Source organism: Pteropus alecto, unplaced genomic scaffold (genome assembly GCF_000325575.1).
Source record: "Pteropus alecto unplaced genomic scaffold, ASM32557v1 scaffold103, whole genome shotgun sequence".
Lineage (NCBI taxonomy): Eukaryota > Metazoa > Chordata > Mammalia > Chiroptera > Pteropodidae > Pteropus > Pteropus alecto.
The window spans coordinates 6,513,656-6,529,191 of NW_006436288.1; the positions used below are offsets into that span (position 1 = coordinate 6,513,656).

Below are 15,536 nucleotides of genomic sequence, written 5' to 3' on the forward strand. Positions count from 1 at the left end.
ACTGAATCAACTAGATTATATAGACCCTGCCAGTATATCCTTCATCTTTACACTTATTCTTTCTGAATATCTGGTTGCTTATACCTCTATGTTGTAATGAAAATTCTTTAACAAGACAAAAGTTTTTGATACATTTGCATCAAATAGAAGAGCAAAAGTGAAAGTTCCCCCTTTCTGTTTTCATTTCCACTACCCCTCCAGAAATCATCAGAATAACCATCCCCTATGTAACCATCAACAGTATCAATATTCCATAGTTTTCCTCCAGCTCACTTTCCTCCAGGCACATTAGCCTTTTTGCTATTTCTCAAAAATGCCAAGCATAATTCTGACTTGGAAAAGTTTACACTAACTGTTACTGCAGTGTAACAGATATCTTGCTCTTTCGTTTCATTCAAATCTGTTTAAACATTACCTCATCCCTGACCACCCCATATAAAAATAGCATTTCCTATCCATAGCTCAGTTACCAAGTTGATTTTTTATAGCATTCACCATCACCTGATACACATACACACACATACGTATGTGTGTGTTTGCCCTTCATTGCATAAAACAATACAAATTTATCACAGTTTTGTAATAATTTTACAGCTCTGAAGTTGAGAACTGTGAAATGGGTCTTACTGGACTAAAATCAAGGACTTGTCAGGGCTGTGTTCCTTTTTGGAGACTCTAGAGGACAGTCTTTTTTCTTGTCTTTTCCAACTTCCAGACACTGCCCGATGTTCTTGACTCATAGCTCTCTTATTTATTCAAAGCTAGTGGTCAAATATTTCTCATGTTGCATCGCATTAACACTGATTCTTCCGCCTCCCTTATATATTTAAAAGACCCCTGCAATTACAGTGGATTAACCAGGATAATTCAGGATAAACCTTTTAAAGTCATTCCACTTTGCCATGTTACCTAATACACTCATAGGTAACCAAAATAATGGCCCTCAAAGATGTTCAGATCTTGATCTCCAAAAGCTCGATAAATATATACATATATTTATATATGTTTATATAAATTGGTATACATATATTTGTATATTTATATTTATATGTTATATAAACATATGTATGTTTATAAAATTGTTTTTTACTCATATAGCAGTGGTTTGTACATTTTTAATGCTATATAGAATTTCATTATATGAATATACCATAATTTATTTCTCTTACTGTCTATGGGCATTTAGATTGTTATCAGGGATTTTCTATTATAAATAATGATGGTATGAATATTCTCTTGCATATCTCCTGGTATACCCAGAGTTTTTCTTGACAATATCTGTGACTGAAATTTCTAGATCATAGAGTATATAAATGTCAATGTTATAAGATAATGCTTAATTGCTATTTAAGTGGTCACACTAATTTATATGATTACAAAAATTTATAAGAGAAAATAGGGATAAATGTTTTCTCCAGCACTTGGCATTATCAGACTTTTTTATTTTTACCATTTAAAAGATTGATTTTCTAATTTTTTTTTTTCAGATAATTTGTTGTTAGTGCATGGACACGCAACTGATTTGTATAGAAATGCAACTTTTGAGTGTTGCTTTTGCATTCTGTGTCTGTCTTTACTGAATTAATTTATTAGTTCTTGTTTTATAAAGTCTTTAGAGTTTTCTACATATAAGATCATGTTCTCTGAAAGCAAAGGCAATTTTACTTCTTCCTTTACAGTCTGCATACCTTTTATTTATTTTTCTTGCCTACCTACTCTGGTTAGAACTTCCAGTACCATGTTGAACAGAAGAGGCAAGGGTCGACATACTTGCCTCTTCTGTTCAACATGGTACTGGAAAAGCTTTCAGTTTTTCACCATTGAATATGATAGCTATGGGCTTTTTATATATGGCCTTTATTATGTTGAGGTAGTTTCTTCTATTCTTAGTTTGTTGAGTGTTTTTATCATGAAAGGATGTTGAATTTTTTGTCAAATGCTTTTATGCATCTATTGACATGATCATTTGGTTTTGTCCTTCATTTCGTTAATGTAATGTATCACAAAGATCAATTTTCATATGTTAAACCACATGTGCATTCCAGGTATAAATTCCACTTGGTCAAAGTGTATAATCCTCTTAATGTATTGTTGGATTCTGTTTGGTAGTATTTTGTTAAGGATTTTTGCATCAATATTCATCAGGGATATTGATCTGTAGTTTTCTTATGATGTCTTTGTCTGACTTTGATATCAGTATAATGTGGACTCATACAATGAATTTGAAAGTGTTCCTCCTCTTCAAATCTTTGGAAAAGTTTTAAAAATATTTAAATTATTTTTTCTTTAAATTTTTGATAGAATTCTCCAATAAAGCCATCTGGTCCTGGGCTTTCTTTGTTGGAAAGTTTTTGATTACAGCTTCAATCTCCTCACTAGATCTAAATCTATTTAGAAATTTTATTTATTTGTGATTCAGTCTTGATAGGTTTTATGTTTCTAGTAACTTATCTATTTCTTCTGGTTTACCCAATTTGTTGGCATATAATTGTTCATAGTCGTCCTTTAATTCATTTTATTTCTCTGACATCGTTTGTAATGTTTCCTCTTTCATTTTTAATTTTAGCTATTTGAATCTTCTCTTTTACTTAGTTAATTTAGTTAAGGGTTTTTTCAATTTCGTTGATCTCTTCAAAAATCTAACTCAACTTCGTTGATTTTTTTCCTATTCCCTTTTTCATATATCTCTACTCTAATCTTTATTAGTTCCTTTTTTCTGATAACTTTGGGTTTAGTTTAGTCTTTTTTTTCTAGGTCCATGAAGTGTAAGTTTAGGTTATTAATTAGAGATCTTTATTTTTTAATACAATCACTTATCACCATAAACTTCCCTCTTAGTACTGCTTTTACTACATCCCATATAGATATGGTTTGATATGTTGTGATTAAGCAATACCAATTGGCATAGAGGAAAGGTAGGTATGTTTTTTATTATAAAAATAATGTTATAAGTAAAGAAGAAAAGCAATTTTAATTCTATGCACAAATAAACATTGTAGTTCTATAAGCATTTTTCCTTTTCTTTCTGCTTTTTCTTAGATGTTCTTTGCAGCCCTGTCTTTCAGCTTTATTTCTAAGGCACTAAATGCAGCCATTATGAAAAGTTCCATCACTCAGATAGAAAGGAGATTTGACATATCATCTTCTGTTGCTGGCTTGATCGATGGAAGCTTTGAAATTGGTAATTTCTATTTCTATTTTGATTTTTACTTAGTAACCCAATTTGCAGAGGTTATAACTGTTCGTATGTGCTCTACACTACCTGTTCTCAGCCAGAGGTAAATTTGCTACCAGGGGCAAGTTAACAATATCTGGAGACATTTTTGGTTGTCATAACTGAGAGGAAAAGGGCTGCTAATGGCACTTAACAGTGGAGGTCAGGGATGCTGCTAAACATTCTACAATGCACAGGACAGCCCCCACAACAAAGAATTATACATTCCAGAATGTCAACAGTGCAGAGGTTGAAAACCCCTGATCTACACAATCTCATTACTTGCAAACAAATACTTTGCAGGACTTTACCTTCCCTCTTTCAAGATTTCTTAGTGTAAAAAAAAGGTTGTAAAGAGGATTATGATTCTAGTGATTTGAAGAGAGAGCAGCAACCTATGTTAAGTTTCTACTGTTTAACTGGGTATAAAATTTGGGGTTAAAAGTCTTTTTTTTTAGAACACCGAATATGCTGCTTTGTTGTCTTCATTTTAATTTGAATATCTCCAATAATAGTGAGGTTTTATATAATTATTGAACATTATATTCTCTTATTTTCTAACTTGGTAGCTCATTACCTGTGCTCATTTTTCTTTGTGTTTTTTTCACTATTTGGTAACTGAAAAAGACTAACAACTTATGTCTTTTGAATAAATTATAAATAATTTCTACAAGTTCTTTTTCTTTTAGCTTTATTTAAAATATATTTAGATATTGAGTATTCAAAAAATAATTGTATAAAGCAAGCCCCATCTACTCTTTTGTTATGAATCCTGCCTTTTCATGATTCAGAGGATATTGCACCCTAAATATCCTTTAATTTTTCACCTCCTTAGTTTAATGAAACCATCTAGAATTTTTGTATTAGACTGTTATTAGCTTTAAATCTAATTTACTATATATGTCCTTTATTGAGGAATTGATCCTTAATATTTGTTAAACCTTGTAGCTATTTAACAGCAATTATTTGGACGTGGTTATAGGTTTTACCGGTTTCTTTGCTTACCACTGTTTCTTGAATTTTATGACTTTAAGTTTCATATTTAAATTTTCTGAAGTGTATCTTCCAGTGGTTATTTTTTCCAGACATATTTTCTGAGCACTTGCTTGTTGGAAACTCTATTTATTTTACTATTATATTTAAGTAATAATTTGAGTATGTAATTAAAAGTACAAACTCTTTTTTATCAGAACATTTAAAACATTTATCCACTGTTTTATAACACCTAATGTTGTATATGAAAAATCATTACAAGTATCATTGTCATGCGCTGATAAGAATTTATGCTTTATCCTTAAATTTTAGAAATTTTATCAGCATATATCTAGAACTGTCTCTTTTACATTATTTATGCTGGAGAAATGCAGATATTTTCATCCGAAGGATTGAGACTTCTTCTAGTTCAGGGAATTTATTTATTTATTTTTAATTTGTTTCTTTCTCTCTATTTTCTTTTTTATTTTTTCTGGAACATATATAAAGTGAACATTAAATTTTCTGGCTATTTTATTCCAGTTAGTTTTTCTTTCTAAAATTCTACCTTTTTGTCCTTATGTTCTATAAATATTCTTTGATGCCATCTTACATCTTATCATATCAGGTCCCAATATATACATTATTTCTATGATATTTTTAATTGCTAACAATGCTTTATTGTTATTATTTTTAGTCTGCCAGTATTATTTTATGGATACCCTTATACCTCTAGAGATACTAACTGGATATTTTTTAAGTTTCCCCTTTTTTTAGTTTCCTTATTTAACTGTTTCTTCATGGGTTACTTAATCTACTGGTACATTTTGGGGTTTTTATTTCAAGCTATTTTTTTTTTCCCATCAAATGTTCAATAATTATTGATTGTTTTCTGTTTGTATTATACTTGTGGCCCCTGATGGAACAGAATGGTTTGACTCCCTCCACTTGGAATGCTCTTCTCCTGCCTGCCTTTCTTTTAATTTCATAAAAATTTATTTATTTTTGTTTTTAAATTATATTTAAATACTTTCCAATTATTTCCCCTGATTATTTTGTAATGCTTTTTAATTAGAGCAGTAATTTTTTTCTGGAATTTTAAAAAATTATTTTCAAATATACAGTACATTGGTTAAACATTTATGTGATTTATGAAATGATCCCCAATTACTCTATTTTCCCTCTGGCTATATGTATAGCCATTACATTACTGCTGACTGTACTCCCTATGCCGTGCTCCCCATCCCTGTAACCATCTATCAACCACTAATTTATCTCTTCTTTCTCTTTTTAATCTAAATAATTTATACTCAACATTAAAATTCAAGTGGCCCTTCTTCCAGGAAACTTTTCTGAAACCCTTAATTAACTTAAGTTCCCTCTTTCTGTGGTCTAACAGCACCTCTATTTTTCTATTTTTTTCACTGGTATGCAAGTTCCTTGAGGACCAATATCATGGTTCATTCTTTTCTATATTTCTGGCTCCTAGTACCATGGAAGTTGCTTAACTGGAATTTAATGAATGCTAGACATGAATGAATACATGCATAAATTAATACCTTTCCCTCTGGTCAGGAAGATTTCCTCCATTTTTTTCTCCATTCCAAAACAATCTAGTTAACTCCAAATTCCTCAATAAAATTTTGCTTCACTAATATTCCCAAGTAATTCAAGTGCTTTCTTTTGTATCTGAAACCTATTCTACTTATTATTAATACCATAAAACTTTCTAGTGAATGGTTTAATGTGAGTTTCATCTTTTCAAGTAAATTACATGGTTTTTGAGGGAAGATACCATGTCCTATGCTCTGTTTGTATTCATTCTGGGGCCTTCCATTAACTGGACATAAAATTAGACTCAGTCAATGTTTGCTATAATGAATCATTTAAAAATGATTTTGTTCTCTTTCTAGGAAATTTGATTTTGATTGTATTTGTGAGTTACTTTGGATCCAAACTACACAGACCAAAGATAATTGGAATTGGTTGCATTATTATGGGAATTGGATGTATTTTAACTGCTTTACCACATTTCTTCATGGGATAGTAAGTGTTAAACAGTTCTATGCCATTAATTATCATCTACTTGCAAATTAATGGTAGAATTTATTTATTTTCTTATTAAATAAGCAGTTACATTTTGAGAATACCTACTAAGTACATGTAGAAATGGTTTATTTTTTATGTAATAATTAACTTATTGATTAATCTACCCTGGCTTTCACTAAATTTGAAACACTAATATAAGAAAATGTATTTCTTATTGTTGGTTACAGTCAAAAATATTGAATGTCTCTTGCTTATGGATTTATATCTTAACCCATTTGCATATATAGTTTGTCATTGATTTGGTCTTTGGCTATCTTCCTAACTTTATCTTATACTGCCCTTCACACTCTAGGCCTGCAATTTTTCAGATGCATCCTAATATGTCATACCTTTGCACATGGTGTTTCTTACAATCGTGAATATATTTTCTTCTCTGTCTACCTATTAAACTTCTATCCATCTTTAAGATTCATCTCATATGTCATCTTCACAGGGAAGTCTTCTCTAATCCACCCCCATCCCCACCTCAAGTAAAGCTGATCATCTTTTTTTCTTTGCAACAACTCAGGAGCCGGTATATTAAACTTACAACTTTTATTATACATGTTTATCTTAGAGAGTGCAAAATTCCCTAACTACAAAATCTTTGAAGCTGAGTATAATGCCTGGCATACAGTATGCTGCCCTTGGAGCTCATGAGGTACCTCAGTGTTTTTGGATGTCAGCATTAGTCTTTATTCTAGTGCCATCTCTGTTGTTCCTATTAAGATCTTCTTCACTAAATTGAAATGGATTAGAACTTCTTAAGCTAAATTTTAAAGAGTCAGGCTTATGACTGTGTGTGTATATGTGTGTGTGTGTCCATGAAAGAAAATTAGACAGATTATTAATAGAAAATATAGATGAATTGGTGTACATTATAGATTGATTTGGAAAACACTGCTCTAAATTTTATTAAATGTTATCGTAAAGTTTATCAGATAGTTTAGATTGTGATTGGCTTTGGAGATAATTCAAAAAGATGGATAGATACAGTTAGCATTTTTTAAAAGCATAAAACCAAGGTATTTCATATCTTGAATATGATATAAGCACTCCTAGGATGATAGTTACATAATAGATAACCCACCTTGTCTGGGGAGTATTGATGATATTTCTGAGTGAACACTCTCATTTCATTTTCATCCATCGCCTCTCCTAAAATACAGGTTGGGAAATTGACAAAGAAGTCTGATAATTTGGAAAAGAGAATGGTGCAAATAAAGTGGAAAATTCCTCTGTATTTCTGGGAAAAGTAAAAATATTCATTACACAAGCAAAATTTTAAATCTAGTGATGTTCTTACAGTTACAGGTATTCTAAAGAAATCTATAATAATCCATCAAAGAATTCAACATCAAGCTTATCAACCTGTTTAATTAATCAAAATTTGTTAGTCAATAATACATCACCTGAGATACCGGAAAAAGGTAAATATTGAATTAACATTAGTGAATATTAATGTCACTGATAAATATTTTAAAATATATTATTATAATTACAACTGTAAAAGTTATTTCGATATTCATTAGCAAAATTAAAATAAATAGAAAAAATTTTCAGCTTACAATAGTATTTATATTATATATAAAGAGCTTTTAGAAGTAATAAAAAGAAGAGTATTTTGGTAGGAAATTAGTTAAGATTATGCATTTAAAATAAGAGGGAAATGGCAGAAATATGTAGAAATGTAACTATGAAAAATGAAAATTATTACACCAATTAAAAAAATTTTACCTATTATAACACAAATCTAATGTATAATTATAAATTATAACACTAATTAAAGATTTTTCTGCATATCAGATAGGAAAAGATTAAAAATAAGAATAAATGAGGTAGAGGAAAAAGACATTATATGTATTACATTATAAATTTCTAACTCTTTCTGAACGTTAATTTTCAATGTAGTAAAGAACAAAAATATACATAATATTTTGTTTAGATCAGTAATTCTACTTTTACTGATTTATCTTACGAGAATAATCAGGACGCACAAGGATTTATTTATGATTATAGCCCTGGCATTCAGAATAAAAAATTAGAAATATTTTGTGAGTAAAAAGTAAGAGATTGATTAAAAAAAAAATTGTGAAGCTTTTATTCATCATACTACTCTGCTGTCATTAAAATCATGATGTAAAAGAAATCTTAATAACATGAGGAAATTGTCATAATATGGTGTTAAGCATTATAAAAGTAGATTACAATAAGAACTAGATATTTAAATATATAATGAACATATTATGTGCACCGAAAATATGATAGATATATACAAACATGAGAAGTGGTTCTCTGTGTGTGGTTGGATTTCAGATCATTTTTAAAATTAAATTTATTGAGGTGACATTGGTTAATAAAGTTATATAGGTTTCAACAGATCATTTTTACTTGTTTTCTTTGTGCTTTTCTGTATTTCCAAATTTTGAAAAGTGAATGTGAATCATTCATAATTAGAAAAAAAAGCAAAAATTTCTTAAATAAAATAATTAAGGGGTTAATGTAGTCAAGTTTAGCATTCTAACAGGAATAGTTTAGCATTCTAACAGGAATGCTAAAATTAATGTTTAAAATAAAACGCTCTCTTGTCTACATAGGTAGGGAATCTGAGTCATATATGTGGATATATGTCCTAATGGGTAATATGCTTCGTGGAATGGGGGAAACCCCCATACAACCCTTGGGAATTTCTTACATTGATGATTTCGCTGAAGAAGGAGAGTCTTCCTTTTATTTAGGTAATGTACAGAAAATATTAAATTTTATGATTACTTTCCATGGATCTACCTTTGATAATAGTGTTTCTAAATTTATTCTTATATGTATTTTTAAAAATTATTGGAAGGCTATGTCACATAATATTACTTTAAAATATTATGTGGATGTGAATGTGAATCATTCATAATTAGAAATATTATGTGAATAATATTATTAAAATTATTATTAGAAATATTATGTGAATAATATTATTAAAATAATATTAAAATATTATGTGAATGTGAATGTGAATATTGAAGAATAACCATGTATTCTTGGCATCTGATAAAATTGTTTTATAATATTTTCAGGTAGTTTGTTTTCAATAGCAATGATTGGTCCAATCCTTGGCTTTACACTCGGATCTCAGCTTTCTAAAATATATGTGGACATTGGATATGTAGATTTGAGTAAGTACAATCAGAACAAGGTGACATGATAATGCTTTTCAAGTACAGAATGTCATTTTTCTAAATAATTAAGTTTATTCTTTCACTAATAGTCCTTTACTATCTGTGAAAAGTTACGAATCAGAAATAAATGTATTAATAACCAGAATAAAAATAAAATTCAACTTATATTTATACTAGGCTCTTATAACTAAGTCTAAAATAAAATAGAATAAATAATAACTTGCTAAAGATTAGTTGATTCAAAATAATTGCAAACTAATTAATGCTTTCTTGACCTCAGGAGATGGGGTCAGTAGAATTTTTCAGACAATAAGGATTCATGTAGTTTCCATAATCAGTCCTTAAATGGTTTGCAGGCATAAATGTTCAACGATGACTGACAATTGCTCAGTTATATCACCAGAAAAGCCACCAAGTTTATGCAGGCCCAGGCAATGACAACAATGTCATGACTGATTCCTAAACAATAACAATTGTATGATGTCATTCAATTGTAGGTTTATCCTCATTTCGGAAATGACAAAGTATGAAAAAAGAAAATAATGTGTTAGAATTGATGAAATGCAGTTTACTTGCTTTATTTCTGAAGGAGAATAATCATTACCATTCTAGCCCAGCATTTATTGCATTTCAAAATAATTTTTGACTGGCCTCTAATTTTTTATTCTAGGCAGTATCAGAATAACTCCTAAGGACTCTCGTTGGGTTGGTGCTTGGTGGCTTGGTTTTCTTTTGGCCGGACTATTATCCATTATTTCTTCCATACCATTTTTTTTCTTGTCTAAAAATCTGGATAAACCACAGAAAGAAAGGAAAGTTTCAATAAGTTCACATGTGCTCAAAACAAATGATGAAAGGAGTCAAATGGGTAATTCGACCAACCATGGGCAAAATGTTAATGAAAATATGACTGGTAAGTATTTCATAGTTACAGTCAATTCGGAATTCTTAATCCCAGTGAAAGGGAAGCATGAGTATTCCCAAATAATAAGTCATATTCCAAACACCAAGAGTTAGCTTTCTTCTGACTAAATTTAGCTGAATTATTTTTCTGAGATTCCTTAAATTAATCAGTGTTTTTTGAACACATACCAACTCTCTAAAGAGAATAGAATTAGGTTTATGGTCTTTAGCAGGGAGAAACCAACCTAAGGCAAAAATTGTCTGTTACTTGTAAACCAGAGTATATATTCATTTCTAAATTTTATACTGTAAACTATGAGGGTTAAAAAAACTATAATATTTCATTCATTCTTTCATTTATACAAATAGTACCAGGTACCATACTATGCCCTGGTGATAGAATATGGCTTCTGTTTTCCAAGAATTCACAATCTGGGGGGTTGTCCTGAAAAGTATATAGACGGTTGCAATGCAGTGTGAAAGTACTATGATAAAGTTAAATATAAGGAAGAATGAGTACTTATAAACTGGTAAACTTAGCTATTCTTAGGTGGAGAGATAGAATGAGGAGAAAGAAGTCAGAGTTGGTTTCTCTCTAAATAATTGGAGTAAGATTTTTTCCCCTTGGTAATCATATAGCACAAAGTTTGTTTACCTAAATATTAAAAAATGAAGTAGAAGCAATGGTAGTAATTAAGATTATCAAAGTCAGTCATGTGAATAATAATCTTCTACCATTTGATAGTGCGTTCCCTTTCAAATATAAACTCTGAGGACTAATGGAGAACAATTTAGAAGCAATACTCCGGAGAACGATCCAGCAGCAGTCAGAACAAAATAGTTGAAACAATGAGGCATTAGCACAGTTTGTAAAAGCCCGAGCAGAGTGATAATTAAACCCTTGGTGACCTTTTCAAGTTGAAGTTGAAGAATTAAAGATTCTCAGATGTTCTTCCCCTCACTAATTTTATTGTTACATTTTCTTCCCCATCACTCTAATTCGAAAGCAATGATTTGTTGGAAGAAGCTTGTATTGGCTCTTGAGACAAAGCTGTTAAATTTTTAGCTACATTAGTAGCTTGAAATTGGCTATTGTGGAAGAATTTACCATCTCTTAATACCATGGAGATTGGGAAAAACTACAAATCAGGCCTTGTTTCCCCAAGAGTCCATTGTTAAACATTTACCAGCACACACTGAGTTAGAAGTTCTGAAATTTAACATGCACATTAAAAATAGCATACCAAGGCATTTTCATTTGGTCTATGCTGTTCTAACTGTACTCAATCAAATCCATAAAAAGTAGTGGATTATCTAAACCCATAAAGAATGTGGTTGACTGTGAGCCCAAAATCAATGTAGCAGATAATGAATATGCAAAAACAGGACAATTGTAAACATCATCTGTATTATCAACTGTGTTTGTAGGATAGTGGCCAGAAAAGTAAAGAGGGCTTTAATCATGTGATATTAGGAATAGATGAAATTATTAAGAACATTTAGTTAGAAAAAAAATATTGGATTTGTTCTATATGTTTTTGAGTAGAAATAAGACTAATTGGTTAGAAAAAAAATAAAGAAATATTTCGGTTCATTACAAAAACAATTTGTAAACAATGAGAATTATCCAAAATTAGACCAAATTTCTTTCTGAGGTAGTCAGCTTAATGTCACTTGATGTATTTATTGATCCAATTATTGAGAATGTATGGTAGATCATGATTGTGTAGAAGTTCAGACCAGAAGAGATCCAGGTTTGCACTCACCTCAAAAATTCAGTGGTTTGGTGAACCCATCTGCTCCATTTCTTTTGATCAAATATCACAACTCACTTTGCATGCCTAACAAGTCAGTGGTCCTTCCTGATAGTGGAGTTTCATGAAGAAAAGTTTAGCATTTTGGCTTAACAATTTTAAATGTCATTTATTCATGTTATAAGTTTCTCTATCTCTTCTTTTTTTCTCTTCTCCAATCTTTGCCCTCTCTTTTCTTATTATAAGCAGATGAAACTACTTCTTAATTGCCATTGGATGGAAGGTTTGATTCTGACCATATCTATTGAAAACTTAGAGATTTCTACAGAACAAGATCTTTCAAAGTTCGTGTCATCCCTCTCTCAATAACTGTATCTGGTTCTGTCTTTCTAGACTGATAATTCTTCCTGTTTTTCTGAGTAGCTCCTTTCAATTCCCATACGGGTGGTTGACCTGTTGGTCACAGATCCAGATAACATAATTCTTGCCACAAACAGAAGTTACGAATTTTTTACACATTTATTTGTAGGCACAGATTGTTGTACTAGTGTTGTCGCGATGTCCTCTGAGACATAATATTATTATTCTTGGCTTCTCCTTAAACCTTGAGAAAGGTAATTTATAATACTGACAGCTTTACTGAGGCAGTATTTTAAGGTAGAAAAGCTGTATACCAGGAAACGAGAGATCTATATCCTGGTACCAAATTGATCTTTATGATTTCTGAACCTTAGTTTCCTTATTTCTATGAGCTTTAGATTATACTATCTGTAAGGTAATTTTCTACTTAATAATTATATTATTAACATAATAATTATATTATTAAGTGCTAATAAATAAGTGACATTGCATGTCTTATTTACTTTTGTTTCTTGAGCACCTAGAATATTGCCTGGTACCCAACTGAAAACCAAATATTTGTTGAATTAATTAATTATTAATTAATGAGGTATGTAATTGTATGGTAGAGTGGTAAAAATAATCAAATACAAAGTGAATGAAACAAGTTGCAAAACAGTATGCACGTATAATCCCATTTTGGGGTAAAATAAACTAAATAAATGTTAATGTGATATGGAAAAAAATGAAGAAGTATATGAAAAAACTGTTGATAGGATTATAGGGTATTCTGATTTTATGTGTTATGCATTTATGTAATTTTAAATCTTATATAACTTATAAGATTAAGATACTACTATATATTTAAGCTGCATTATTATATTTCCTTTACATTTATGTTTTTGTAGGTTTTTTCCGGTCCTTAAAAAGCATTCTTACCAATCCCCTATATGTTTTATTTTTGGTTTTGACATTGATACAATCCAGTGGCTTTATTGGTGCTATTACTTATCTCTTAAAATACATAGAGCAACAGTATGATAAGTCAACATCTGAGGCTAACACTGTGGTTGGTAAGACATATTGTTTACGTTTGCTTAATGGACAATGTATAACCAAGTAATTGAGTTCCAAATGACATTTTGTTGTGACGGTGATTTCATATTTTAGTAAATGTAATTTTAATTTATTCTTTTACAAATCTTACCAAATTTGTCAATCTTGTGATATAATCATGCTGTATTTGGAGTTGTATCTTACATTATTTTTGAGGAGATGAATTCCTGAAGAAAAATTGTGCATTAATAAAATATTTAGACATGGTATTTGCTAATTAGATCTTATAATTTAGTGCTGAGATGAGATCCAGAGACAAATCCTTTTATAATGTAATTATTATATTTCCATAATTCATTAACTTTGATTCAGGACCAAGATACTTAGAGAAAATAAAACATTGATGTTATCCAAAGAAAAATCAATTTAACCACATCATAGATGTCTACATAATTCAAAACAAAAATCATATCATAAAGAGGTTTTTTTGGCTCCAATATCTATTTCTAATGACATGAGACTTGCTTATGAAGGAAAGGTTTTTATTAACAGTAGAATTGATAAATTCTTTCCCTGCACCCAGTATAATATAAAATTCTTAACAGCAGTACATTACCCAGTACAGTGCCCAGCACATTGTAGAAAATTAATAAATATTCGATAAACTAAATTGAATTTATCAAGTGCTATGTGAGTAGGTCATAAGTAAATAAGAAAATAATCATTCTGTATAATGCTCTCACTGAACTTAAGATAAAAGTTTAAACTGCAATAGTTAAGTTTGACTCCCAATAAGGTTCCCAGCCTGAATTTTTTTGTTAGAAGGGTCTTCACCTTTAATAACTCTTGTAGGACAATGCAATAGAAAAGTTATAAAAGGGATTAATCATTTTTAACTATATAGGTACTGTTTATCATCTCAGGTATATGTGCGTATGGATGCATAAAGAAGAGATATTCAAGTATTCATTTCTAAAGTTCTGGAAAAATTTAGAAAAAAGTTTTAAGACTGGAATTCTTTATTTTGAGGAAATATGAAGGATTTCAGATGGTAGGATGAAAGTTTTATAGGCAGGAAGATGATATTTTGCTGTGTTTTCCAGAAAAAAAAGTGCCCCACAGAAACCATCTATTCAGACATACAAATATTCTCATTCACTAACTTTTGCTATTGGGGAAACTCAGCCCTCAGCATTGGCAGGAAAAAATTATTTTTATCTTTCTTATGTGGTACACTGGTCCCCTAACTCTATCCTGGCCTGAAAGTCTTCTACTTAATAATGAATAAGATTGGATGAATTTGGTTGATATACAGTGTGTTTCATGTTGAAAGACATTTCAGAATAATTATATGTATATAATGAAAATTTTTCTTTTCTTTTATTTCTAGGTTGCATAACCTTACCGACTATTGCAACTGGAATGTTTGTAGGAGGATATATCATTAAAAAATTCAAACTTACCTTGCTTGGAATTGCCAAATATTTATTTTTTATCAATATATTGTCCACCTTATTCTACCAATTTAATTTTACACTAATTTGTGAAAGCAAATTGGTTGCTGGCCTAACCTTAACCTATGATGGGTTTGTATATATTAATATATATCAGTTGCATGATGTATAAACAATCTAATGTAAATGACTGTAAGGAAAACAGGACAGATGGCAACTTTAACTAAACTTTCTTTTAACAGAAAAATTTCGACTTACAAATTCTTAAAACATCCATTTCTTAAAATTTCAAAACACTCTCTTTTTATTCTTCCCTTTATAAAAAGCTACCTAGGTTGTAATAATAGTTATCATCTATTGAGTGCTTACAAAGAGTGATGGATACTCTTATCCCGATTTCATAGATAGAGAAAGAAAGGCTTAGACTCTCAGATTACATGGCTAGCAATGTTAAGATTCTGACTCAAATTTGGGGTTTTGGACTCCAAAACTCTGAGTTTTAACCGTTATAACCTTAAATGGATCATGAGAGGAATACAAGTAGCATTTTCCAAATGTGACTGAATGATCTTTATCCAGTTGATGT

The 15,536-nt window shown here is 30.2% G+C and overlaps 1 protein-coding gene across 1 annotated transcript in view; it reads left to right on the top strand.

The window, feature by feature from the left end:
* The window catches only part of LOC102889322 (solute carrier organic anion transporter family member 1B3), a 37,768-nt gene that overhangs the window by 6,168 nt on the left and 16,064 nt on the right, over positions 1-15,536 (top strand). Inside the window, exons 3-10 of the mRNA XM_015589993.2 lie at positions 3,040-3,181; positions 6,100-6,232; positions 7,583-7,704; positions 8,872-9,012; positions 9,343-9,441; positions 10,115-10,357; positions 13,349-13,513; positions 14,887-15,082. Of these exons, the coding sequence (XP_015445479.1) occupies positions 3,040-3,181; positions 6,100-6,232; positions 7,583-7,704; positions 8,872-9,012; positions 9,343-9,441; positions 10,115-10,357; positions 13,349-13,513; positions 14,887-15,082 (1,241 nt within the window). The remainder of the gene's footprint in view (positions 1-3,039; positions 3,182-6,099; positions 6,233-7,582; positions 7,705-8,871; positions 9,013-9,342; positions 9,442-10,114; positions 10,358-13,348; positions 13,514-14,886; positions 15,083-15,536) is intronic.